The sequence below is a fragment of the Hesperophylax consimilis genome, chromosome 24 (genome assembly GCF_061612785.1).
Source record: "Hesperophylax consimilis isolate HC1 chromosome 24, BYU_Hcon_1.0, whole genome shotgun sequence".
In the NCBI taxonomy this organism is placed as follows: Eukaryota; Metazoa; Arthropoda; class Insecta; order Trichoptera; family Limnephilidae; genus Hesperophylax; species Hesperophylax consimilis.
Genome location: NC_142859.1, coordinates 2,927,689 through 2,954,875, shown reverse-complemented (window position 1 = coordinate 2,954,875; position 27,187 = coordinate 2,927,689). Strand labels below are relative to the sequence as shown.

The window sequence follows — 27,187 nt, the reverse complement described above, 5'->3', positions numbered from 1 at the left end:
TATTTCGTGGTCAATGGTATCGAAAGCTTTTTGAAGATCAATGAAAACTGCTAGGCATTTTTTGCCTTCATCCAATTTTCTAATAATTGTATTTGTTACATTAGCTATAGCGTCACCAGTACCCAGGTTTTCCCTAAAACCATACTGCGTAGATGATAATATTTTATTAGAATCCAAAAATGTAAGCATTTGTTTTTTTATAACTTTTTCTAATATTTTTGATAGTGTAGTTAAAATACTAATTGGTCGATAGTTTGATACATCATTTTTGGGACCGTTTTTATATATTGGAATGATCGTAGCAATTTTAAGACAAGCAGGAAAAATACCATTTGATATTGACAGATTTATAAGATACGTCAGTGGGTGGATTAACTCATTTTGTAGATATTTAATTGATTTGCTTGATATCAGTTCATTTCCCGATGAAGTATTTATATTTAGGGAGGCTATAATATTTCTTATTTCATCACTTGTTATCTTGACAATATTGAGGCTGTTTTCTTGATTTACATCGTCAATCCTCACTGTATTTTCGATAGTACTAATTGAATTTTGTTTAATTTTATTTGCTAAGTTTGAGCCTATATTGCAAAAATAGTTGTTTATAAAGTCAAGAAGTTTGCCCGGGTGTTCTGTAAAAGATGTGGGAATCTCATCAATGTTTAATTCCTTAATGCTATTGTCATTATGTGAGGCTTTAGCATTAGTTATTTCATTTATGATCTGCCAGAGTTTACGTGAATCATTATTACATTCATCAATTTTGTTTTTATAGAATGTTTCTTTAGCATAACGTATTACATTGAAAAACAATAAAAAAATACAATAATGGTTTGAATCACCGATACAATATTTTGTTTGTATGCCTATCTTGAATTAATTATGTTTGTACACGGACAAAACTATTTATTCACGTTCGAATTGCGTATGTATGGGCAGAAATAAATAGTTCATCTTAATATTTTAAAATATAGCTTGTAAAAATTGTTTTTCCTAAAATAATTAAATTAGCGCTATCTACGAAAGAGCGAAAAGTTATTTTAAGTATACTTTTAAATAAGTATTTATTTATAGTATTCATTTTACGCCTGTAGGGCTTTTACAGTATAAGTAGTAAAATGTTGACATGATCCATAATTTTATAACAAATAGAAGAAATAATATAATCAATAAAATGGAATAATAATTTGAATATGAAATCGACAAAAAGATATTTCAATTTTTTCTAAAATTTAATCGAATTATTTTTCAGGGTTGGCTAATTTAAGATCTCATAAAACTTTTTCCTATCAAAAGAATGAGGACCAACTTCGGAAAGGGCGGTTCAATAATTGCTTACGATTTAAATTTTTAAACTTTTCACCACAGCGGGATAACCAGAATTATTTTCTTTTGCTTTTAGAAAAATTAAAAAAATTCTTAGAGAAAGTTAATATTGTTCATTTATTGTCAGTTTATTCCAAGGATAACAAATTTTTCAAGTTTAACAAACTAAAATAAATAAAATATCTGAAAGGTTAGAAACTTATCGTCATAAAACTAAAAAATAATTTGAAATCAAAATATTAAAAATAACTAAACTGATTAATTTCAAATGTACCTACTTTATATTTATTAAATCTCCTTAATTTTTCTGAAAAAATATCTCGAAATTTATTTAATAATTTTTCTGCCCCACCCTTATTTTAATTGTAAAAATAAGAACATAATAAAACTTCGGTTGAATTTAAACCTAGTTCTAAACCGGCTATACCAATATTTTGTTTTAAAATTCTATCTTACGCTATCATGAAACCATCCCTTAGTATAATAAATTGTAATAATTTTTCTTTTAATTAAACACAACCGATAATAATAATATGTTACCTAACATTTTTTTCTAACAATTATCGTTACCTTTTAAGGTTAAATCTATCTTTTTTAAATCAATATTTTTTTAATATATTAAATGCTTAAAATGGCTTTAGCTGTGTTGACTCAACTATTAATTTTCCATAAACATTTTCCTTGCAATTTTTCTCATCCTATTTTACCTACAAGTACCTATCATTATCTGACTATACCCACGTGTTTTTTTGACATTTTCCAACAATAAAAGTGACTGTCAAACCAGTTTATTGATGGAGCCTGTTTGATGAACATCTATTTGTATTCAGTGCTGTTATTGATATCAACTCAGGGTAGAAGGCCTGTGCAGTGAACATATTCGGTTATCTCAGTGTCTTTCGTATCTTAACTTAACTTGGATGTTATGGAAGCCCGTGCGTGAAATAAATCATATCTCCTGTGAGTGAAACCAATTATCAACATCCTTGAAGAACATCAAAGGGGTAAGTCAGATTTCTTCGTTAATCAATTCACTTCAAAGTTCAGAATTAATATTTTGCAGTCGACTCTTGATTCGCTTATTGCGATCACACACCGTGTTTGGTGACCAAATCTGAATGGCCAGGTTCTTCCCCATCTCCCCACTCCCCATCTCCTTCACCTACTCACTACCTTGAGCCTCTCAACATACCCCAATTGGGTATGGCATTGTCTCACTGGCTCCGGACGTTGGGAGCCGTTGATACTCTTGTCCGGTATTCACATTACAAAAAAATCTTACTTTCTTTTAAAAAAAATTAAGAGTTCTTTTAAAATTCTACTGGCTTATGATATTGTTTCGTCAGATAATAACACTTGAATATAAAAAGAAAATCAAAACTTTCACATAATCTCAGTTTCTACTTATACTTTAAAATCAAAATTAAGCTTTTCAAACATTTTTTAAAGTCTGAAGTTCAGAAACTCCGGAACTTTAATACCGCCCTCGGAAGGAAGTCTCGCCACGTGTAAGTCCTAAGTAGATACTTCAAGAACAATCTCAGATTGTATTATTTTTAAACTGAGATAAGGAAGTTGTCAACGACAAGAAATTATGCCCGTAGGCGCAAATACCCGTGTAAAGACAATTTTAAAGGCCTAGGTGAATTAACGTCAAAATCTTTGATGATATAAAATCATACAGATTAGACATTTGCTAGGAAAAAAATCACAAAACAAGACAAAAAATGTACATATTCCAGGGTTATGAATAATGTGAAAATATTTTTCAAAATAATCCTTCTATAATCAGTATTAGCGAAAACTATTGATTGTGCAGTAAAGGAGGATTTAGCTAGCAGAGGAATTGAACCCCAGACGCCTGACAAGAGAGGAGAGATTTACAAATTGCTTAACGCTAGACCTCGTCGTGCACGCGTTTTAAATTAAACATTTTCCAATTGCAAGTTTTTAGTTTAATCTCTTATTCAACAGCATCCATGGTCTAGATCAAGGCTGCCCAACCTTTTTAACAGTTGGGCCAAATTGACGATTTAGAATCACTGGCGGGCCACTGAATACCTGACGGTTCCTATTTCCATGGGGGGGGGGGGGGGTTGTTAGAGAATTTCTATAAAACATAATTCCTCACAAAAAAAATTCAAAATGAGTGCACCCTAAATACCTGAAAAAAACCCTTGACTCTGTGCAGAAACGGGCGGTCCGTTTGATAGATTCCCCAATCTTAACAAACGGACTGCAATCTTTAGAGCACAGGCGTCAGGTAGGTATGCTGTCCTTGTTCTATCGGTATTACAATGGAAGATGCTCTGAGGAACTAGCGTCATTGATCCCTTCGGCACCGGTGCGTAGTCGGGATACACGCCAAACGCGTGCCCAACATTTGTACACGGTTGACACTTGTCACATGAGAACGGGTCGCTTCTACGATTCGTTCTTAAGTTCAACAGCTCGGCTGTGGAACGAACTGCCGGCCTCTGTGTTTCCTCCCTCCTACAACATGGGACTCTTCAAGACCCATGTTCACTCCTTCCTCTCCACAAAAAGACCCTCCACACAGCATCCCCAAAGATGACATAGGCCCTGAGGGAAATTATTTTCTTCAGGGCCTCCTGTGTGGAGTTAATATAAAAAAAAAAAAAAAAAACCCACCAAATATTTGAAATCCATGGGGGGGTGGGGGGGGGGTTGTTACGGAACTTCGCTGAGAAAAAATTCCGCGCACCCAAAATCATCATATGTGATTCCCCACAACAATTTTTCGAAATCCATGGAGGGAGGGGGGGGGTGGCTACAAGATTCCATTTCGGACGCAAAAGATACTATATCAAAACCGGTGTATTTTTGTTTAAAAAGTAAGTTCAACAGGTTAGATTTTTTAGTCGCTGATTCTCGGTCTGAGTAGCCCAAATAGCGATAAATCGCCTTCGTTGGCAACACTGGTGACCGCGCGCAAGCGGCATTGTTTGTTTTACCGCAGGCCCGCGACACTTTTTCAAATTGGCGGATTGGCGGGTTTTTTGAAAATGGTTCACGTGGGCCACTTATAATTCGTTCGCGGGCCACATTATGGCCCGCGGGCCTGGGGTTGGGCAGCCTTGGTCTAGATGTAAGGCTTTCGACTAGCGATCCGAAGGTCGCGTGTTCAATTCCCGCCTTGCGCAATTAAATTGTATCTGATAAATTTGTGTTATTTCACGATTTATTAATTTAAAATAATGAATAGTATAACTGAGACACTTTTCAGAATACTTCCAGAATACTCTCAGTATTGCCCTGATGCAAGACCATCATTCAGATTTAAAACGTTGCTTTAAATGGCTTTAGCCGCGCTTGATGACCGTATCGGAATGGCCGGGTACCAACTCACCTTCCTCTTACATGTCTCCTTCCCTTCACTACCACCTTCAGCCTCAGAACATATCTTGATTAAGGATGTCAGTCTTACTGTCTGCCAACACATAGGAGCAGTTGGGACCCTTGTGTGATATTCTTCAGCAGTTTTTACGGTTGGGAGCGGAATACATATTTTTATTTTTTTTACTCCACCAGGCTGTTAAAATAGAGGTCTTGCTTTATATGTTACAAACAATCTAGTGCCATCTATATCTGTGCCATGGACATACATTATATATGCTGTATCTACCCTGATTTTACCTTTAAACCTACTTTTCCCTAATTTATATCGGGCACCGCCCGGGGGACTAATTTTAATGGACAATATATCTTAAGGTTACATCATTTAGGCAACAATAAATAACAAATTTTCCTTTTTGTTTTTCTTTCATCTCCATAAAAAACTTACTTCTTGAAAATTAACTAATAAACATTTGCTTACGAGAATGTTTTCACAAACAGAATTAAATTAAAGAAAGTTAGAATCAAAATAAATTGTTTGTGACCTGTTGAAAATTTTAATAATGAACACAGAGTCAAAATAACACAACAATGTTTTTTTCTGAAATATTACCCCAAGGGTGCTTTACGAATTTAGAAATTAAGAAAATATTATGAAACGCTCACTCATAATATCAATTTACATATTAGCGGATGATGTTGCGGGTGGTAAAAAGCTCAATTTTGGTAGAATAAACTGCTAATAGTGAAATTCTACTTAATAATCCTGTTAATAAATTTGCTCAGTCATAATACTAACGGAAATATTATGTGATAGGAGGCGAAAAATGTAGGTAAATTATAATAACCAGAGTGGAAAATTATCATAACATGAAAATTATTATTTACCCTATGATTGTGAAAATATTATAGAACTATATTTACAGAGAAATAACCTTCGAAAATTGTACAAAAGATTGTAATTTAAACATTTTTTGTTGTTTTCCTGTGAAAAAAAATATAGAAAAAAAAAACAATTAAATACTGGAAACACTTATGAATTACTTTTTACTCTTGAACTGATAGTTAAAGTACGGTTATGACTTTCATTTTATTTCGAAGAAATAAGTTTTAACTTCGCTAGAAATTCTGTGGCATTTTCCCTATATTCTTCTCTTAGCTTAGGTAAAAGTTTGTTCTTATCTTCATAGCCCTATACTCTGAAGATTCGAAACAATGACAAATCAAAAACACGTGTGAAAAGTGATTTTAAAGACGGATTGTTTCACAGAATTAAAACAATCGATCAACTTTCAAGATCTGTAAAAAATATTTTACTATTTCATCATTGGCAGGTAGCTTCACGATACTTGGAAAATAACAGTAATTGAATAGTAATAACTCCCACAGAACTTTATTTAAATGTGATGAATTATTTAAATTCTGTTAAACAACTCAACCTTAGTTATCAAAACTGGTGAAAAAGTTGGCATCAAAGCCTAAATTACCCTAAATTACATATTTAACCTAGTTTTCATTATTAAGTCCTTATTTCAAGTTTATAAACTATACCGATTTGTTCGATAACCCTCTAAACGGCTAGCTTATTTATTAAATATTAGGTTTGCTACTGTATCATTTGTGGGTATCATTTATATTTAAATAATAAGACTGTAAATAATGATTGCACAAAAGCAATATAACTCATTACCTAGTAATCCGAAACTTCCGACAAAGAACAAAAAAACATTGGCAAAAGCTCTTAAAAGCTATTTCTTCAGCAGTTTTATTAATGACTGACATATTCTTTCTTTGGAACTCCAAAATAACTTCTGCGTTTATTTATTTTAATGTATCTATGTTGTCTTGTCTTCAATATAATGTTGTGTTTCGCAAAATGAGTTTTGTAAACTCACTGGGAATAATATATTATAACTTATTATTTTGTAATGTATTATTTTACAGTAATAATATATAATAAATAAAATAATAAAAGACGATTGAATTTTGTTTTCTCCTCAAAGGTCCAAAATCATAAAAGTATTATGATGTATTTAAAAAAAAGCGTCGGTTGTTTAAACACAGTCATCAAAAACAACAATAAGCAAATATTTAAATTACAATTTTTCCAATCAATTGCTTCCAGTGATACGACAGAAATTACACAACGGAAAACTCTCCAAAGTCAAGTAAGACTGATGTACTGACAGATCGTTCGTGATTTTTGTAAAGATTGGAAAAGCAGATATTCTACGACGAGTAGTGCAAAAAACTTCCAGTACATCTCGAAGATTAAGTTACGCTCGGGGAAGTTGACGCTTGGGTGGCAGGGACGTGCCATTTGCACACAAAATAAGTTACATTTATATTAAATTATAAACACACTATGTAATACCTCATTTTATTGAATATTTATAATATGCATTTGTTTCTATAACTTTTCACGATTTGACAAGGTTTATATAGGCCAGACCAAAGATATTAGAAGAACGAGATATGCTATGTTGGCCGCCGGACCGTAGCCGGAGTACTACCTAATTAGGGTACTTTGAACGGTATCGGGACGTGTACGCACAGAAATCTGTTCTATATAGTAGTGCAGATACCTTAGCGCAAGCGAAGGTGTGCAGTAGTATTGGTGAACAAAACCGGCGACACTCGGCAAAACAATTCCACTCAGTACGAACTGCTCATAGCACATCTCGTTCTTCTAATATCTTTGGGCCAGACGGATATCCAATAGGATATCAGAACACTTTCAAGCGTATAAACTCGGCTATCCTGACCAATCGGCCATTGATGAACATTTTATTCAAACCGGCAATCGCATAAGCAAGTGACTTTGGATTTGTTCCTGGGAAGTCTTGGGTAGACCCAAAACGCATCGAGAACGCCTAATTACTGTGGAAATTAAAAAATACAAACATCTCATCAAAGTTAATAAAGACTACGGGGCTAAGCATAATAGTTCTTTTCATATATAAATATATATATATTTTTTTATTTTTTTTTTTCTTTCAGTTTTCGTAAAATATATTTGTATGCTGTTTTTACATGCTTTTCGACTACCACACTAGACACATGTCCGTATTATGGTAGTCGATATATTATACATGTAAAAAGAAGAATGTCTCTTGTGGACGGCGCGGCGTTTTTTATGGAAATGTACCGTTTTATATAGAGATTTCTGAAATTTTACACACTCTACTTTAAAAATAAGAGGAATAATGATAATAATGAAAATTGTTTTACCTGTTAAAACCATAGACATACAAATCAGTAGACAGAAACTTAAGGGTGAGAGAAACAAACCTATTGTGAGGAGCGTGGGGAGGGACGTGGGCGTCGCCATTTCAAAATTGTTTAGGTTTTCAGACACCTCGCTCATCATTATTAAGATTTAATAAAAAAAATAAAATCTGCTTACGAATTACTAGTCCTTTTTACATTAGCGCGTGAATTACTAGCAGCGTTATTGCAAATTCCAAATCCTGCGAAAAGTATGTGAGTATTAGATCTATCAAAAAATTTATATACAAAAATGCAAAAATCAGTTATTTTGAATACATGTAGGATTACGAAAGATTTTTTAAATATTTATGTTGAGGGATCAGAAGGATATAGGTCCAGTTAGGATTTCTACCGAGCCAAACCCTCTGATATGAAAATATCTGGAGTCGGTGAATTATTTTCTCATTTGATCTCTGGTGAGTTGACGTATTGTTGATCTTGTATTGTTTTGTATTTATTTTGCTTATATAATGCACTTGTATAATGTGGATTGCCTAGATGATAATTTGTGGAAAGGTTTAGTTTTTCCTGTGGGGAAGATTTAACCCGGACATAAAGAAAAAAAAAATTAATATGAAGAATTTCTGTGTCGGACGCCGGGCGGGTGGCGTGAATTTGATTTGTTTATATATCAACAATTTTATTTCGAGGATAATGAAATTTTGCACTTAAACTACAAAACAAGAAAAAGGATACTGTCTACATGATATTTTGAAAATTACCCAACAACCTATTTTTCTAGCCTTTAACGCAGAATTTCGACACTTCTTTGTTAAATTGTGAAAAAAGTGGAAAATTACTATCTACGTCTAATTTCTAAGAATCCACAATTTGAGTATATTGTCAGGCTGAAAGCAGTAGGGAAGGGAAGGATATGGGAAGAGGAAGGTGGGAAAGAACTCTATACTACCCATGTAAATTTATTTTTTACAATATGTAGCCTCTCAACAGTAGTACACAACAATTTTTTTTCAGACGTGTGATATTTTTTTCGAAATTATATGCCAAATTAAAATTTCTAATAAACGAAAAAACATTACTTAACTGCTACACTAAATTCAGAATCAATCAAATTATAACTTCTCTAATATGTCAGTATTATACTGGTTTACAGTTGAGAGCACGCGTTTAGGTTCTAATGTGGTTTACACTTTAAAAAAATAGCTGAAAAAATAGTCGTCAGAATTGCTGCCGGCACTGTTTAAGGACTTAGACAAATAACTATCGGTGGGGATGTGAAGAATGTAGTTCTACCAGTAAACTATGTTGAAACCGCCCAAATAGTCGACACTCTTGTGGTGTGGAAATAGAGGCGCACATCCAACTTGGGTTTAATTTAATGTCAATATGTCTCCTGTTAAAATCGCAGTGGAATTCAAAGTCTCAAACCAATTTTATAAACGGAGGTGACGTGTATAATAACTTACCTCTGATATTAATTTATAATAGAGTGTGTTTTTAGAAATCCTTATACGTTTAATCATTGACCCTATATTATATGAGAAAAAATACAAAATTTTATTGACCTACGATGACGACTTCAGGTAACGCGATTAATCTTAAATTAATTCTTTATGCGGAGTTCTGCACAAAACACAATTTAAGTAACTTTTATAGTTATTATGTATGGTGGCATGTGTTCGACTGTTGTTTCTCGCTCTTGCAACTCTGGTAAAAAATATTGTCGCAAATTTTCTCAAACGCAAAGCGCATGAAACTGAATGCCATACTTATTTATGAATAATAATATCAAACACCAAAAATTACTTAAAAACTAATGAGATGTTAGTTTATTGGCTATTTATTAGACTTGTGTATCCCAAAACAACTAATTTCATTTTTAGAAAGCAAATTCGGGGAAAACTCTTGTAAAATAAATCGTTTTTCACCCACAAATAGTATGTTATTTGTTTTTGTTTTGTAAATTTTAGGTTGATCTTGCCACTTGAACATGTCATCGAATGTCAATAAAATTTTGTGTTTTGTGTCAGTATAGAGTCAATGATCAAACATGAAAAAATTCACTCGGCTCTAGCGTATAACCCAAAATCTTTTTTACTGATAGCACAGTCAAAATCTTATGTATTGACAATCTTTCCAATTTACCTTTCCTAGGGGTACAATGAATGGATCAGATCCTTACAGCAAAAATACTTAACTACTTGCTTCATTACAATAAAATGGCTACCTAAATTATGAAACTAATAACTTTTTTACAATACAGTGGTTCTCTAAATTAGTAAACTAATTACTACATTACAATACAATGGTTACTTAATTAATAAGTTACAGTTCATATAACCTCACTTTAATTATTTTGTTCCACTAGGAATATTTTTTTTAAATATGTCTGATCTTATTTTTTTTAATACTTCTATTTGAATCTCACTTTTTTCTAGCTCAAACTCGGCATATAGACTCGTTGTCGATGACAATGTGTTCTATCAACTTTTCTCGTACACACTCGGACATATACGTATATATATTTCTTTGAAATTATATTAAGTTCCAGCAGTTAATATACGAAATAAATGTCTAGCCGACCAGTTTTTGGTGAAGTTGATAGAGTTGTCGACTCCAGTTCCTGGGTAGAAAGGTTCAATCCTCAAGTCAAACCATTTTTTGTTAAGATTTAAAATGCATTTTAAAAAGCTGTACTGTTGTAAAAAATCTTTCTTTTAAAGGTTGATTTTTTAATAACGTCTGGATTTCAATTAAATAAATTTCTCCTCTTGTAGCCAATGAAGTGCTTACTATATCGTGTATGTTATTGTGTAAAGAGAGTGTATAGTAAATACGCAATAAATGCGATAATGGTCACTTGTATGAGTTCATCCTTTAACCTTCTGCCTAAAAACTGAAACTCTACTCTATACCTACTTATAGACAAACAATATCTGCAATACATTATTTTTAATAAATAACCCCTTAAAAACCCTTCATTTGTGTCTCACATTCTTTATTTAATTTAATTATTCAACTGACCTAATAATTTATTTTTTTATTGAATAAAATATCTTACTTTTTCTAAGTATTTAAAAAACAAATCTTTTTTTAATGAAATACTAGTAAATATTGATATATTTGGGGGGGTTAGCCGACGTATGGTTTAGAGTAGCTAACCGGCAATCAGAAGGCTTCGGGTTCAATTTCCATCGGCGGCATTTATTTTTAATTGTGAGATATTTTCAATTTGTACGGGTATTTCAGACGAAAACATATTGCTTAAAAATTTGATGTCCTTTGAGCTATGCATAAAAGAACTTTTCTTATTAACATTAGTATATCATTAAAAAATTGTATTTTTTCTTATTTATCCGCAGTGCCCAAGGTGGAGATAGTGGATGAACGAGGAGTGTCTGTATCTGACAAGTTCTACAAGGAGGGCTCCATAATCGAGCTCCGCTGCGTCATCACACGTGTGCCCCAACCCAGCGGGCAGGTGCTGTGGGCGCATCAGGGACGCCAACTCAACTATGACACCAAGAGGGGAGGAATCAGGTAAACAATTATTTAGTTACTTTGAATTACGGTTGGAGAAATGTAAGAAAACAAAAATGTTCACAGATTTACTACAACTACTATAGAATGTTAAATACCAAAACATAACATGATAACATTTAACTTGCATCCTTACTGTGTCCAAATACCAGCCGGCCATGCCATACGTCAATCTCCGGAGGTCACGTAGCTTCAAACATCATGCTTCGCTGCGCACCAGGATAGTGTTAATTTTGCACAAGTATACGATAATACCATCAGCGTAACTGTGATGTTTTGATTTTTTGAATGAAGCATTTTGTGCTGATTCTATAGCGCACATAATGGGAATACCGGGTTGCTCTTCGACCTCTTTTTCGGTCGCGTGGATTTTAAAGGAGAAATTTTCAATGGCGTATTGTTTATAATGTGCTGATATTAATTTAATTCAAGGTTGTCTTGAATTTATAAATTTTCGCTTCTTTCTAATGGCGGTTCACCGCACAAACGAATTTCAGAGAAAACCACCACTGCTCATGATAACACTGGCACTTCACTAATTGCACCGAATTTAAGAAGGAACAGCTGTTTCCCCTTAGCACTAGTGTTAGGCAGAAAACGATTTCAAAATAAGATGCTAAAATTCTGAAATTACGTGAGAGGTAAGCAATAAAAACTCGGGGGAGGGGTGCTAGATAATTTTACCAGAATATTTTCGAATCCTCGGGGGGGAGGGTGGAATAATTTGTCGCATTCACGAAATGTAGTAACGTGGCGCCAATATTGTTGAACTACAACACTCTTTTAATTGAAATGAATATGCTTAAATTGTCGGACAAAATGTTTAAATATAATGTTTCGCTTGTATATTCTAATGCGATTTAAGTTGCAATTCTAGTTATTACCGCTACAATGTGTTGCCGCCCGTTACGCCGAAGATTCTAGCAGCCACGGTGTACCTGTAGGAATAGCGCGGTAATTTCTAGTGACGTTCGAATTGACCTCTAGGCAACGGCTGAAGTGTCTAGTAGGTTCTACGACGGCTAAGGTACCATAGCACCTTAGCGCTTGGTACTGTGTACTAAGTTGTACCCGACACCGTCCGACTCGAGTTGTGACGTACCACTACAAGTTTTCGGATTCCACCGCGTAATATTTAGAAGTCGGGATTATTTCATTGCAGAAATTCTGGGACTATTTATCATGAATTCCTCATTGTTCTTAATACATATAGATGGAAATACTTATACCGAGTCAGTCTATAGAAATTTGAGGTAGACATAAGTATAAAAGGTGATGGAGCCAGTTTTACTGTTTTGTGACGTAAGTCAAAAACCGTCTTTAACTTACGTAAAAAATTTCGATGGTCAATGCAAAATCATTAAACAGCTGAGTCGTTTTGTTGATTGGCGTATATGTATGTAATACACTTTCAAAATCTTTCGCAATTTGAGCTTCATGATTTTATTTAAAATGATAAAATACCGCAAAAAATTAAGTGTAGGTTTCGGGCATCAATTAAAATGTTGCTTGGAATAAACAGAAGAGATAACATTTTTTTAAATAATTTCACATCCTTTTATTTCGTTCCCTTTCATGTCCTTTGAATCTGTGTTTACCCATTCGGGTTAACCTTTTACATTAAATGTACGTTATCTCCGGTAATTAAACCTAATTTTAATATTCATACAAACCCCAAACATGACATCCCACTTACTAGAGCACGCGGAAGGAGGTAATTCTAATACTTAAATAATAAAAAGTCGGTCCATATAAAGCTTATCACTGTCCAAAAAGCGTAATTTTTTTATGTTACGTAATAAACCTCGTTATATGAAAAGTGAGTGGTATATTTTTTATCATTCCTGTTCCCGATTATTTTAAGGATCTTTTCATTTTTTTTATCAACATCATCATTTTAAGGGTGGTTTTATATTTTAATAGTATCCGTCATATTTTATCTTCCAGTCTTTAACAAACCTTCACGTTGTTTCCTGGAGGGTTGGCAGAGATGATAGACCGCCACACAACCCTCTTATTCAGACACTTGACAGAACCGTTTGGAAGTTGGGTATGGATACAACTGCCCCCGGAACCATTAATTGGGTAACCAAATCCCCTGCATAGATTACTCCATGGAGTTCGCTACTTTTGGTGACTTAACAGAGTCTCCCAGGTTCATTGAGGTGAAGTTTGTCCAGGTCTTGGGAGGGATGGATTCATACTTCTGTCACTCATGTACACACATACACCTTATACCTTTTTTCCTTCCCATAATTTCCGTTAATTCCTTTCCTTAAAAGGGTCTGACTAGGGAAATTATTTTTTTAGGGCCTCCTGACCCTGCGCAAGTACCTATCAGACTCTGTATCACTCTATCACGCCACCAATTTATCGAACGCTTATGATTTATTCTACCAATCATTGCACAAGGATTAAAAATTATCATGAGCAATAATTATTACTCTAAAAGCCTTCTGATTGCCGGTCAACTGCTCTACCATTGCGCTACGCATAATTTGATAGGCGGGCTTGAGTACCGCCGCCCGGGAACCATTTATTGGATTACCACCACCTCTGTCCAAGTGGTTTGTTACGTTTGGTGATTAAGCAGGGGTGCCTCGGTTCTCAAAATGGTAGAGCAGCTGACCGTTAATCAGAAGGCTATGAGTTTAATAATTATTGTTTAAAATAATTTGTTATATTTTGTGATATGTATAAAAACCTTGTCAATTAACATTAGTTTATCATTAAAATAAAATTAAAAGATACTTATTTTTAACCTTACGTCAGTCTTGCATTATTTTGATTACACATACGCCTATGGAATCCCTTTTCTACAGCATTCAGTCTACCCTTATCATTTTTCTGCCAGTTCCGTGCCTCACTGCAATACATCAGGGTTGGTATCAGCGCTCCATTGGAAATACTAGCTTTGCTTCCTTATTATATTTTATTAGCGCCAACCACATTATTGTATCACTTTTGTTGAAGAGAAGAATAGAAAGACGAAGTAGGCGTGAAAATATATATGTTATTATGTTTATTAAACTGTTGAATTTTGAATTTGTTTATACTTTCTTCACAAATTTCAAAACAAGTGCCTATTACAAAACAGTTGATCCTCCATTTATAGTAAAATATTTTACGAGGCGTGAATTTATGTTTACTGCCTGTGTTCCGTAACATATTTTCAGAAAAATGAAATATCGAATGGTGTCAGGGCTGTTACAAAATAAATATGTCAAAAATAAAAGCGTTGCAAAAAATATTTTTTCACTTAAGTATCTGAGCCCCTTGTGGTCGGCGGTTTTATGAAGGAATATACTAAGAATCTAGACGGTAGACATACATTATTTCAACAATTTTTGGCATATTCGGATTGCAAGGCAAGAATTTAAAAAAAAAATTATCTGTCGTATTATCAATTTTAATACTTTTTTTCTTTGATATTGTGTGTATACGTGTGATATATATACTCGTATTACACACACACAAACAATCACACACAATCTCTCTTTCCCTAACATACTAACTAACTTAACTTCAGTAAAATGTATAATATACCACATATGTATATATGTCAGCGACATATCATTGGTATCAATTATTTTATTAACTTGTATAACTTTGTAACTATTGTACTCTATGTAATTATGTACTGTTTTTTTCTGCAATAAAAAAATTAAATAAAATGAATTACATTAAAAAAAACTGTTGGATATATTAACCAATCGGGTCACGCAGTGCTATATCTGTCACCAAATATCACGTCCTCATAAAAGTTGTTATATTATATCTTGTTCTATTATGGTCAGACATATTGATGTATGGTATGTCACAGAACAGTCATAACAATAACTAAATAGCCTGTATTGATGTAAAAACTTTACACATTTGTGTGAAGCAATAACTTTTTTTGCAACACTAATTTAAATTGACAGCTGTTTGCTTTCGTTTGGCTCCCGCAAAAATTGATAAAAAATAAGTTTATTAACTATTCCCTCTCAATAAAAGTTGTTAATTGTGCTGTGATGGGGTCTTCCAACTTTCACCATTTTCTCTTTGAGGATCAATAGAGTGTGAGTGCTTTTTTCTAAAATACAAATACAAAGTTTTACAATGTGCGAAAATCTTTTTTTTTGTAATAAATACGTATTTACGTGTTTCACAACAGACGAGCACAATTTCATTTCCAGCGCAGAAGTAGCCATCAAATAACCAGCAAACAAAATTAGTTCATTTAAAATTTCCTCAATAGGGTGTGAAAATTCATATTCCTTTCTCACAAATTTAAATTATGATGTCTCAGTTAAAGTCACAAAGAGGAAATCCATAATTGGTTTTATTTTACTAAATATAAGCCTTTTCAGAGGATCGGCTCAAATCCAAATTTAAGTTTTGCATGAAAAAGGCCGCGCCACCGTTCCCTTTAAGCATGGTGATAAGCCATGCCTTTCAGCTGTAGCCTCCAAAACTGCTGGCCTAGGTGAATTACGTGCATACATGGATATTGACGCAAAATCTTCTCAAATTAACTTTTATTTGCGAGGCTGAAGATGATAAATAATACCAAAAAGGTTTTTTTCCCCCGGCCCAGATGTTAGAAATAACCTAGCTCGTAGCAGGGTCAAACATGTCTGAAATAATATAACTGAAAGAAAGCCATAAAGTTGTTATATAAAATAATATTTCATAGTAATATTATTACGACGGAATTCCTGCAAGAATAAACAAATAAAAATAGAAGTAAATCTTATAATAATATTACAACTTCAATTTATTCTTCTTCTTTTATTACAATTACTATGGAATTCCAACAAGAATATATAATATTTAAAAAGATAAAAATAACGTATATTTACTCGATTTCGATGGAATTCCAATAATAATCATATTTTATCGTAATATTATTACGATGGAATTCCATAATAGACACTATAGACAGTTCCAAGAATAAACCATTTTAAAATAATTACTTTTATGATCACCCAAAAATATTTCTTGCTTTCATGATTTTATATACGTATAAAGTACTTTTTAATGTTGATGTGAGTTTACACTTCTGACCATTGAATATAGAATAACTTCTGTACTTGCCAATGATAAATACTTCAATGAGAAATAAAATTTTGTCTTGCTGACAAGTAATCAGTCAATTCGATAAGGTCATCATTGTGTTCAAAATGAACTTTTCATAACTTACACAAAAAAATATTTTGTTAAGTAAAATTACAATTAAATGGAAGTCGCGGTGAGTGTTCGACTTTAAATTTGCTACGATATCCACAATGACAGAAACGAGAATTTTTTGCCTCGTAAAATAAAAGTCTGTTTAGTGTACATTTCTGCACAAAAGCAGCAACTTTCTCGAGCATTTCACGTTCTCCCACGATATATCTTGGCTTTATTATTAAATATTTCTTACACATCCGAACGCTTTTTCATCGGCCCGTCTCGTAAAGCATGTATTTATGTAAAGTGGGCCACTCTTCGCAGCTGTGCGAAACCAGGCCTCACTTAGAATAACAAAGACGGAAAATACACTTCGAAAGTTGGCCTACAACTAGTAATATTGAAGAAAAAAACTATTAGCAATTTTTTCAAGACGCGCAAATAATGATTGTATGTTGATAATTGAAAGAATATCAATAATCTTCAAATTCAGCAAAAAAAAATAGAAAAGACACGGAAAATAATATAATGTTATAATTTTATTTCGCGAGTGAAAAGTGCCCTAGCACCAGGTGAGCTAACCAGATAATATGGAATCTGAAGCAGATGGCATTAGTGTGGTCGGTGGTCATTTACATGGCATGACAGCTATGCGATATAGTTTAAAAGATATATTTTTAATTGAAAAATTAAATTATTTTCATACATCACTTTTAATCAATAATAATCGACATGTTTTGAAACCTATGGTTTCTTCGTCGGGATAATGAAAATTAACAAAGTTTAAAAAATTAGCAAATAAGTACCTACATTATAGTTAATGAGTTAAATCATTTTGTTCCACCAAACCATCACATCGTCTAGTGAAAAAAAATGTTGATTGCATACACTCGAATTTTTATTATATATATATATTTATCCATTTTAAGGCACAATCCACTTTATTTATCAGCTGTTCATCCCATGTAATCATATATGCAGACGTTCTCCAGAGCACAGAGGTTACAATACAACATTGATGCGTTGTAATTACATTTATTAATGAACATTTGTAAAAAACTTTCTTCACTGTACAGGAAGAAACAAAGATTTACAGCTAGCATGATAGCCAGCTCACTAGCGCCAACGGTTGATTCGAGCACTATAGATTGTCTTTCATTTCAATACACGACAAATTATGCCCTACTGTTGTACAAAAAATTATTTCTCTAGTCAAAGGGACCCAAGCGTCATGCATTGTACTTCAGATGCACGCCAAAGTGTACCCTAATGCAGTATGAAACGTACTTAAAAGTCAATCAAATTGGAATGTTTTGTAAATGATTTGAATTATCAATTAACTACCTATTAATAAGAAGATGATTTGTTAATTAGTCATAAATATCTACATAACAGTTTAAATCCTATTTCAAAGCTTCATACCTCCCTGTGGAAATCGAGTTGCGAGCCAACATCTGTGCGTTGATCTAGAAAACCCAAATACAATAAGCGCCAATTCATGGCGCCAAGACTCTTTTCTCAAATTATCCGCTTGCTTAAGAGATTAACTTCTCTACTTTACAGTACTTACGGTATCATTACAGATTAACACTCCAATCTATAAAGCTCAAATAAGAGATCAAATACGATATATATATATATATATTTTATTTTTTTATTACAAAATGATAACAAAGTAATAATGTATTATTCCCAATGAGTTTACAAAACTCATTTCGGGAAACACAACATTAGAAAGGACAAGGCAAATAAATAAAATACATCAAAATAAATAAACGCAGATGTTATTATGGAGTTCCAGAGAAAGATTGTGTTAGTCATTAATGAAACTGCTAAGGAAATAGCTTTTAAGAGCTTTTGTCAATGTTTTTTTGTTCGTTGCCGGAAGTTTTAAATTACTAGGTAATGCGTTATATTGTTTGTGTGCAATGTATTGTAAGGAGTTAATTCAAAATTTGGTCGTGTAAGTAGATGACGATAAATGTATTTGATTTTGTGATCGTGTTTTGTGCTGGTGTATGTCAGAATTAAAGACTGGTTTAGTGTTGGTGTGTGAGGAGTGTTGAATTATTTGTAGAATGGCAGTTGTGATGTTATACTTTGGCAAGACTGTAAAAGGAAGTATTTGCGTCTGTGAGTATATATCTTTGACATATGTATCCCATGGCAGATTATATATATTACGTACGGCTCTATTTTATTAGAAAATCCTGTTATTTTCCAAATTAACCTTGGACCGTTGGTGTATTTGAAAATACCTAAATAAAGTGTTATATTTTTTGACACAGTGCACAATTTTCTATTTTATTTGAAACTGACACTCGGAGACCTAATGATCTTTCAAATTAAATTATCAATATCATCAATTATCAATCAACTGTACCAATTGTTATCAAATACCAAATATATTTTACAGGTCTGAAAGGGTTAACTCTTTCGATGGTAACCCTATCCGCGTAGCGTGAGATTTTTATGACTCGTAAATGTGAACTTTTCACTACTATTTTTTCCACGTTCCAGCACGCGTTTGCTAAAGTCTTGAGGGTGCGTGTCACTTGAACTAGGTTCGTTTAATGAAGTGTTCCGTGTGTCGCGTCGTAGGTATTATTATTATGCTTATAATGTTAACGTTGGGTAACCACAACAGTTACTGTGAAACTAGAAGTGAAGGTTAACACATACTATATTTGGAAATATTTTTATAACGGGCAAATATTTTACTTGCGTGCAATTTATTATGTGGTAGTTTGATGAACAGATTAAAATTAAAGCAATAAAGTCTTGAGTTATGTTTCAGGTTAGAGATATTTTGTAGTTGTTATTGATACATTAGCGCAGACTTTGCAGAATTCTTTAAATATAAAATATATTTTTTTAAATATCTTAAATATCTCATATAATTGGTAGGTACTTTATCGCTTGTCCGAATACTTCACACGATCTCTTCCAATTTTGAAATCGAAAATGAAAATAAATTTCGGTTAAATATATCATATTATAAGTAGGTACTTTTCCTATCGTTACAATATGACTATGGAGAACTATCTTATATACAAAAACGCTGAATCCAATGCCAAAAGGGTATTGAGGTCAAAAAAAAGATCCGGGTGGTACAACTTCTGCAGTTCAGTATCTCCGAACACTCCAATTTCGGAAGTTTGGTCTATGATCCGAAGATTTAGATCTTCCTTCAGTTCACCATCTCCTCGAGCGTCTCATTCTAAATGGATTGATGAATTTTTGGACAAAATTGCCCCCCCTTCTGTACCTAACTTAGATGAAATAACGCCCATCTATAATACTCCTATGTCTAATCATTGGCTAGACTCTCCGTTCACCTTAATTGAGCTAAAAAATTGTTTATCAACAGTCAAGGACTCATCTCCAGGCAGAGATGGTATACCTTACAGCATAATCAAAAATAGTAATGATAATGTTCTAAACCACTTCTTAAGCATCTTAAATAAAATCTTCCAGACTGGTATAATGCCTGATGACTGGAGTTGTCAAATAATCATCCCTATTTTAAAAACAAACAAATCACCAAATTCTGGATCCAACTACAGACCAATCGCTCTTTCATCCACCCTCAGTAAACTTTATGAAAAATTAATTAAAAACCGATTAGAATTTTTTGTCGAGAGTAAACAGCTTCTCTCTCCATCTCAATTTGGATTTAGGAAAAAAAAATCCACTCAAGATAACCTTGCCATCATCAGTACTGATATTAATTTATCAATTTCTAAACAGGAAGTTTGTCTTGCCGTCTTTATAGATATAGAAGGCGCCTTTGACAATGTTTCCATCCCAATCTTGAAAAAAAAACTTCTAGGCCTTGGCCTTCCCCCCATGTTTGTCCAATCTATTATTAATCTATTTCTAGATAGAAAAATTTTCATTGAACTTCCAGATATTTTTCCTCAAAGTAGGTCTATTTGGAAGGGTTTACCACAAGGCGATGTATTGTCCCCCTTACTGTATAATATATACACATATGATATGCATGTCGCTATTCCCCCACAAGTAAAAGTTATTGAGTTCGCAGATGACATAGCTTTCTTCATATCATCCAAAATCATCCCTCTCGCCGTCAAATATCTTAACGAAGCCATGAATGCCCTTTGCACATGGCTCACGTTAAATGGTCTTGAACTTTCAATCCAAAAGACTCAGTGTGTCACCTTCTCAAACCGCCATAAAAACCCCCCCGTTCAAATTTTATTTAAAAATTCTCCAATCCCCAACGCTTCTGAAGTAAAATTTTTGGGAGTAACATTTGATAGGAAACTTAAATGGTCTTCACATATTAATAATTTAGTTACTAAATGCGAAAAAAATTTAAATATCATTAGATCATTATCTGGCGTTTGGTGGGGTGCTCACCCTACTTGCATTAAGTTGCTTTACAACGCACTTATTCGAAGCCATCTTGACTATGCCTGCCCACTTTTTAGTACTGCCTCAAAAAATGTACTTGATAAATTAGACAAAATTCAATCTAAATCTTTGCGAATTATAACTGGAGCGATGCAATCGTCACCCATCAATTCCCTTCAAGTAGAATGTTCTGATCCTCCTCTTTATTTAAGGCGTCAACTATTTGCTGACAAATTTGTTCTTAAATGTTTAAATTCTAAATGTCATCAGGTTATCCCCAGCGTCTCGTTGTTCATTGACTCAACCCATTCATCTACAAACAGAGCTTCAACTAAACCTCTTCCTGACATCTGTAAAAATTTTAAGTCTCTCTCAGAACTTCACATCATCCAAAATGATCTACTACCCTTATACAAATTAAAATATAGTCACGTCACCCTATCCCCAACAATAATAGAAGGGATCGGAATCCTTAAAAGTCATTCCAATCTCCCGGCCCGAACTGTCAATAATATGTTCAATGACATTATTTCATCTAAATGGCCCAACTTTTCTCTTTTATTTACTGATGGATCCAAATCTCCCGACTCTCCTAACTGTGGTATAGGTATTAACGTTTACCACAATAATTCTAATGACAGAATATTTCATTCAATTTCAAATCAATTTTCAATATTTTCAGCCGAGTGCATTGCTATAATAGAATCTCTCAAATATATAATCAAAAATAATTTTGAACATTCCCTCGTTCTCTCTGACTCTCTCAGTTCCCTCCAAAAACTTAAATCCAGTCCTCTTCTTCATCCTGATGATCACTTTGTATGCCTTATTCGAGAGATGATAGCCTCCATTCAAAGCTATGGTAAAACTGTAACTCTGATTTGGATTCCTGGACATGTTGGTATCATGGGTAATGATATTGCGGATGCCTTGGCAAAACAAGGAGCGTCCAACCCTGTTGTTACCCTCGTAAACCACATTCCCCTATCTGACATTTTTTCCATCATCAAAGATAGATCCCGCAATGTTTGGTCGGAGTATTGGCACATTGCTAGTCAATCCAAGGGAGCCTGCTATGCCTCAATACAAAGGACTATTCCATCAAAACCATGGTTTCAGCAATTCCCTCATTTTTCCAAAAAAGAAATTTCTTCACTCATTCGAATGAGGATCGGACATTGTTCCGTTCCTTCCCATCTTTTTAAAATTCACGTTGTTGACTCCCCAGATTGTACATTCTGTGGTCTAGAAGTGGGAACTTTAGATCACATATTTTTTGGTTGTCCCTCTCTAAACAAATATCCTCTATTCTATCAAGCCTTATGTAAAATTGCCTCCCCTCCATTCAACATCTCGTCTCTTCTAAGTCTGAACTCGACTCCAATTTTCATTATAATTTTGAAATTTGCCTATTTAAATAAAATTAATATTTAAATTCACCTTTCATTTCTCAATAACTTTAAATGATGGCCAAGAACACCCTTGAAGGGTGAAAGCCAGAAATAATGTTTAAAAAAAAAAGTAGGTACTTTATCGCTTATCCAAATTTTTCAGACGATCTGTTCTAATTTTGAAATTGACAAATAAAATAATTTTTGTTTAAACATATCATATTATACGGAGGTTCTTTATCGCTTGTCCGAATTGTTTACACGATCTGCTCCAATTTTGAAATTGACAATTAAAATATTTTTCTTTTAAAAATATAATGTTATAGGTGGGTACTTTACCGCTAGTCTGAATTATTCACAAAATCAATTCCGATTTTAAAAATCGCAAATCACATTTGAAGTACGTTTGAGTTTTAATTTTCGTACAACAGGATAATCCATTTATAGTGAAATTTTGTCTCAATTACTTATTTATAAGTCAATATTACAAACAATTAATTATTTTTTTATGTCAGCATTTAGGCAGGTGACTCTAATTGTGACAACTCAAAGGTGGGCAGAGAGGATATTCTACCACACAAACTCTGTCACGGAACATCCTCTTTGTTTCGTTCACATTCATACATCGTCTCATACAAGCGCCTCCATTATTCTGAACGTATTTTTTGTTAGTGGTTATTTCTATTCAGACAAACAGTTTTTTTTACATGAAATGTTTTTACTTTATTTTCTACCTAAGCAAACCGGTTTCAGACAAAACTGCTCTCTTGAGATACAAGAATATGATACTCATACATAAGTCTTCCAGTTTAAACGTACCATTTCTTCCTGACTGGTTTTCAGATTAATTTCAAGGTCCACGGCGTTACCTTGGCTTTAGGCAGAGTTTTTTGGAAATTAGAGAAGATTCAAAAATTTTCTCTAAAGGGTAGGGAAGAGGAATGGGGTGGTTTTTTAGAAATTTCATGAAGACCGTGACCTTCATGAAGTGAATGTTAAGTGTGCTAAATGTCATCAATTTCCTAATCTACGGATTAAAAAACAAAGCCAGATCGCCCGCCACATCGCCGCCCACCACAGAAATTCTTATTTACATGTATAAATGTTACATTCCCGAAAAATGAGGTTAAGACCTCTCGACTGGTAATAAATTTAATTTTAAACGAATTTCGACATCTGAAAATATTTTGTCAATTTCACCAGAAATAAACTTGATTTAATTAATTGGCACTTTTTCTAAAAAAAAATCTATACTGGTATTTTCGCTTCACATTTCAGATTTTACTGTAATGGCTACTGCAAAATTGAAGCGATTACATAACATTTTCACGTATGTACATATCATTTAACCAATGTCGATATATTATAATATAGACGCGCTGTAGAAATCCCAACGTGACAAGAAAAAAGTACGCCAATTGTAGTGCTTTCGATTTCGTAGTTTCAGTACTGAGCTGTCACGCGTCACGTGAGGTTGTTTGCTTCATCTAGGTAAGTTGTATTTAAAAAGTGTCGAATTCCCTTGTGTGTGATGAGAAAGTGTTGGTATCAAAATACCCGGCAAACACTAGTAAACCAAGGAATAACATTTCATTTGTAATTACAAGTCAATTAATTATTTTTTCGATTATTATTAATAATATAGTAAACGCCTGAAGATTTCATACGTCATACAGGAATTACGAGGCCGACTAGAGTAGAGATCTCGACGCACAGCAACCAAATTACGAAGTCACTGCTGTCTAAATAATCTAATCGCTGTGTTTATTTATATACTTGCGGTAGAATAACATACAAATCACAGTAACAACGAGTATCAACAAGAATCGCTACCATTTGCAAAATGTCGTTGCTCTATTATGGCACGGTACTGACGTACTTGACACCTCAAAATCCGTCAGGCGCCTAAGCTCGTAACTCTAGGAGACCTTGAGGTAGTATTCGACGCAACTTTTGAATACGACAACGCCTCCCGGTCCTATCGTTTATTTCGTTCAAACTCATATTTTTTTTAATGTGACATGCGTGAGCAACGTTTGAGCTAAGAATTTACTGGAAACATAAGAATGTTCCATACTTGCCATATTTCTACTTAATTTTGTGAGACAGAAACAAGTCTAGAATACATATTGTAACGCCATTGTATTTAACATTATTCTTTAAATAATCTACCATAGAGTATTTTCTTTGAACTATTTAACACGAAAACTTTTAAACTCTACAAGTGTGGACAAGGGATAAAAAAAATACGAATCTCTGGAAATTTTGTGTGCGATAAAATTTCGCAAATCGAATACTAAAATTAAAATTTCACATTTACCTCAAATCGGCTCAGAGAGAACTCTTTTATCGACACATTATACTTCGGGAAATTATCCATGGAGTTCACAGCAATTTCTATAAGTGGCCAACTTCACAACGATCTTATACAATATTTGAATTTTGAACGAAAATGGTTCGATGTTTGAAAGAGTTCGAAAAGAATGGAACTTCAAGTGTTGCTTTGCTTTTTTAAACTTACGTTTTTTTTAAATTATGAAGGCTTCAACGATTAAACAAGATAAAAGCTGTTTCCCTGTTATTTTGCCAAAGGACGCTACTATCGGAAGTGAATACATACGCACCAACACACACCATTCTAAATTTGTGTGACCCTCGTTTGAAAAACATACTGACAAATTAATCCATGTTTAAATGTCCCAAAAAACTTAAGGCGTGTTCAATGACGGCCTCCGTGGTCGAGGGGTAAGGCTCTTGACTGACGATCCGGAGGTTCAAATCCCCCGTGCGCAAGTAAATTTACTCTCAGTATCACCCTGGTATATGACCACGATTCAGTATTGAAACGTTGCTAGAAATGGCTTTAGCCTTATTTGGTGACCAGATCTGAATAGCCAGGAACTCCCAGCCTTTCTCTTCCCCATCTCCTTACCCTTTTCACTACCTTCAGTCTCATAACCTTTTCCAATTGGGGATGCCATAGTCTATGGCAGGGCGACGCTGTGCCTAGTTGCAGTTTGCATTGATATGGGCGAGCGGTGTAGGCGACGCGCGATTTCAAGCCCTATCTCCTGTGTTCTATATTTTACCAGAAGGATATTTTCTAATAGAGGGAGAATTCCCAGAGGTCACTTGAGGTAAAAAGACAATAATTAGTTTCTTTATTATCGCTTTTGGGTAGACCCTGTTAATTTGTTTTTTTTTTAAGTAGAATTATTATTCCTAACATGCGCCTGTTTCGATACACTTTCGCCATTTCGAGAGAAAACACATTTTCCGATACATTTATTTTCGCCGGAAAAAAACACAAAGACGCGTTTCAGTTTGCGAGTTGCTTGGACAAATTTCCCTTTTACCGCATTTCCCCCCCTGGTTGGTTAGGATCATGAATTAGAAAACGGAGGAGGAACCTTTAATCGCGAGCTTTGCTTGATTATTTTTTAAATTTGCAATGAAAAATTAGTTTTTTTACTACATTTCATTTTTATTTTAATGACTGAAACAATCACATTACATTTTAAATTTATTTAAACGGAATAGTTACTGTTTACCTAAACAAATTCATTGCAATATATTCTCTGAATAGTATAAAACAAAGTAGCTATCAGCGTCTGTCTGTTTGCGCCCGTAGTCATTCGAACGGATTTTGATAGGATTTTCAATATCATTTAGAAAATTTCTTCCGATATCATGCGTTATGCCCCAGGGGTCGTATCTCGGTCCACTCTTATTTAATATCTACATAAATGACATTTAGTATGCTTTTAAAATAGTTACTTCGTGTTATTCGCGGATTATTTGAAATTGTTTATACCTTCAATCTTTATTCGATTGTATATCAAAAAGGTTTTTATGTCAAAATTGGTATTCCTATAAATGAAATTAAATATACTTCATTTTATCGAAATTATCAAAAAGTGGAAAATATTTGATATCCTTTAAAATTGTACAAAATGGTTAATTCAAGATTTGACTGCCCTGACGCTGTAAATTTACTTTCCTTAAATTTACCTCCGCAGCATACTAGATGGAATATATTATTTCACAACAAAAACTATTTGTTCAATTCTGTCCTTTTCCCCATTTTATTGGGGATGCTATAGTCCCACTGGTCACAAACATTCTCGGGTTACGAATAACCTGACAATATTTGAAAATCTACTATTACCTCCATAGTAAACGGAAAATGTTGTTTGTGCTATGAGACTTATACACAATAAACTCTTATAATTATTAATGGAATTATAGACAACCTTGATTTATTGAGTTGAATTACCTACTAGAACATTTCTTTTTGAGTCATTTGGATACTCGCTTGTACGTAGATTGCATGCAGTTGGTAACACTTTCGCAGAAATTGAAGTTGTGTTCAACTACACAAAATATAGTTACAAGAAGGCTATAATTACGTATCTCAGTAATAATAACAATTGAGGTTAGCATAATACTGCCTGGGTTCATAATTTAAAAATAAAAAAAACTTTGATAACTGTTACACTGAATTATTATGTCGATATTATTGCATGTTTTTAAAATCTTTTTCTTCTCCGCTTCTCTCATATATAATCAAAATATATTTTTTAAATTATATAGCACCCTTACAGAAGAAAATTATTCATATACGCTCATATATAATATAATATAAAAACATATATGTAATAATAGACAGCATACGAAATGAGATGAAAATATTGTCTAATCAATAAATCACTTTCTCCAATTTCAACAAACCCAATAATTTCATCCCAATAATACGGCTTTTTCGAATTGCATCCACCACATAACTATGCTTGAATAAAACATGTCTG

At 33.5% G+C, this 27,187-nt stretch overlaps 1 protein-coding gene across 1 annotated transcript in view; it reads left to right on the top strand.

The window, feature by feature from the left end:
- LOC149411814 (opioid-binding protein/cell adhesion molecule-like) overlaps nt 1-27,187 on the top strand; it is a 159,458-nt gene that overhangs the window by 109,456 nt on the left and 22,815 nt on the right. The window contains exon 4 of the mRNA XM_089646247.1: nt 11,280-11,457. Coding sequence (XP_089502373.1) covers nt 11,280-11,457 — 178 coding nt within the window. The remainder of the gene's footprint in view (nt 1-11,279; nt 11,458-27,187) is intronic.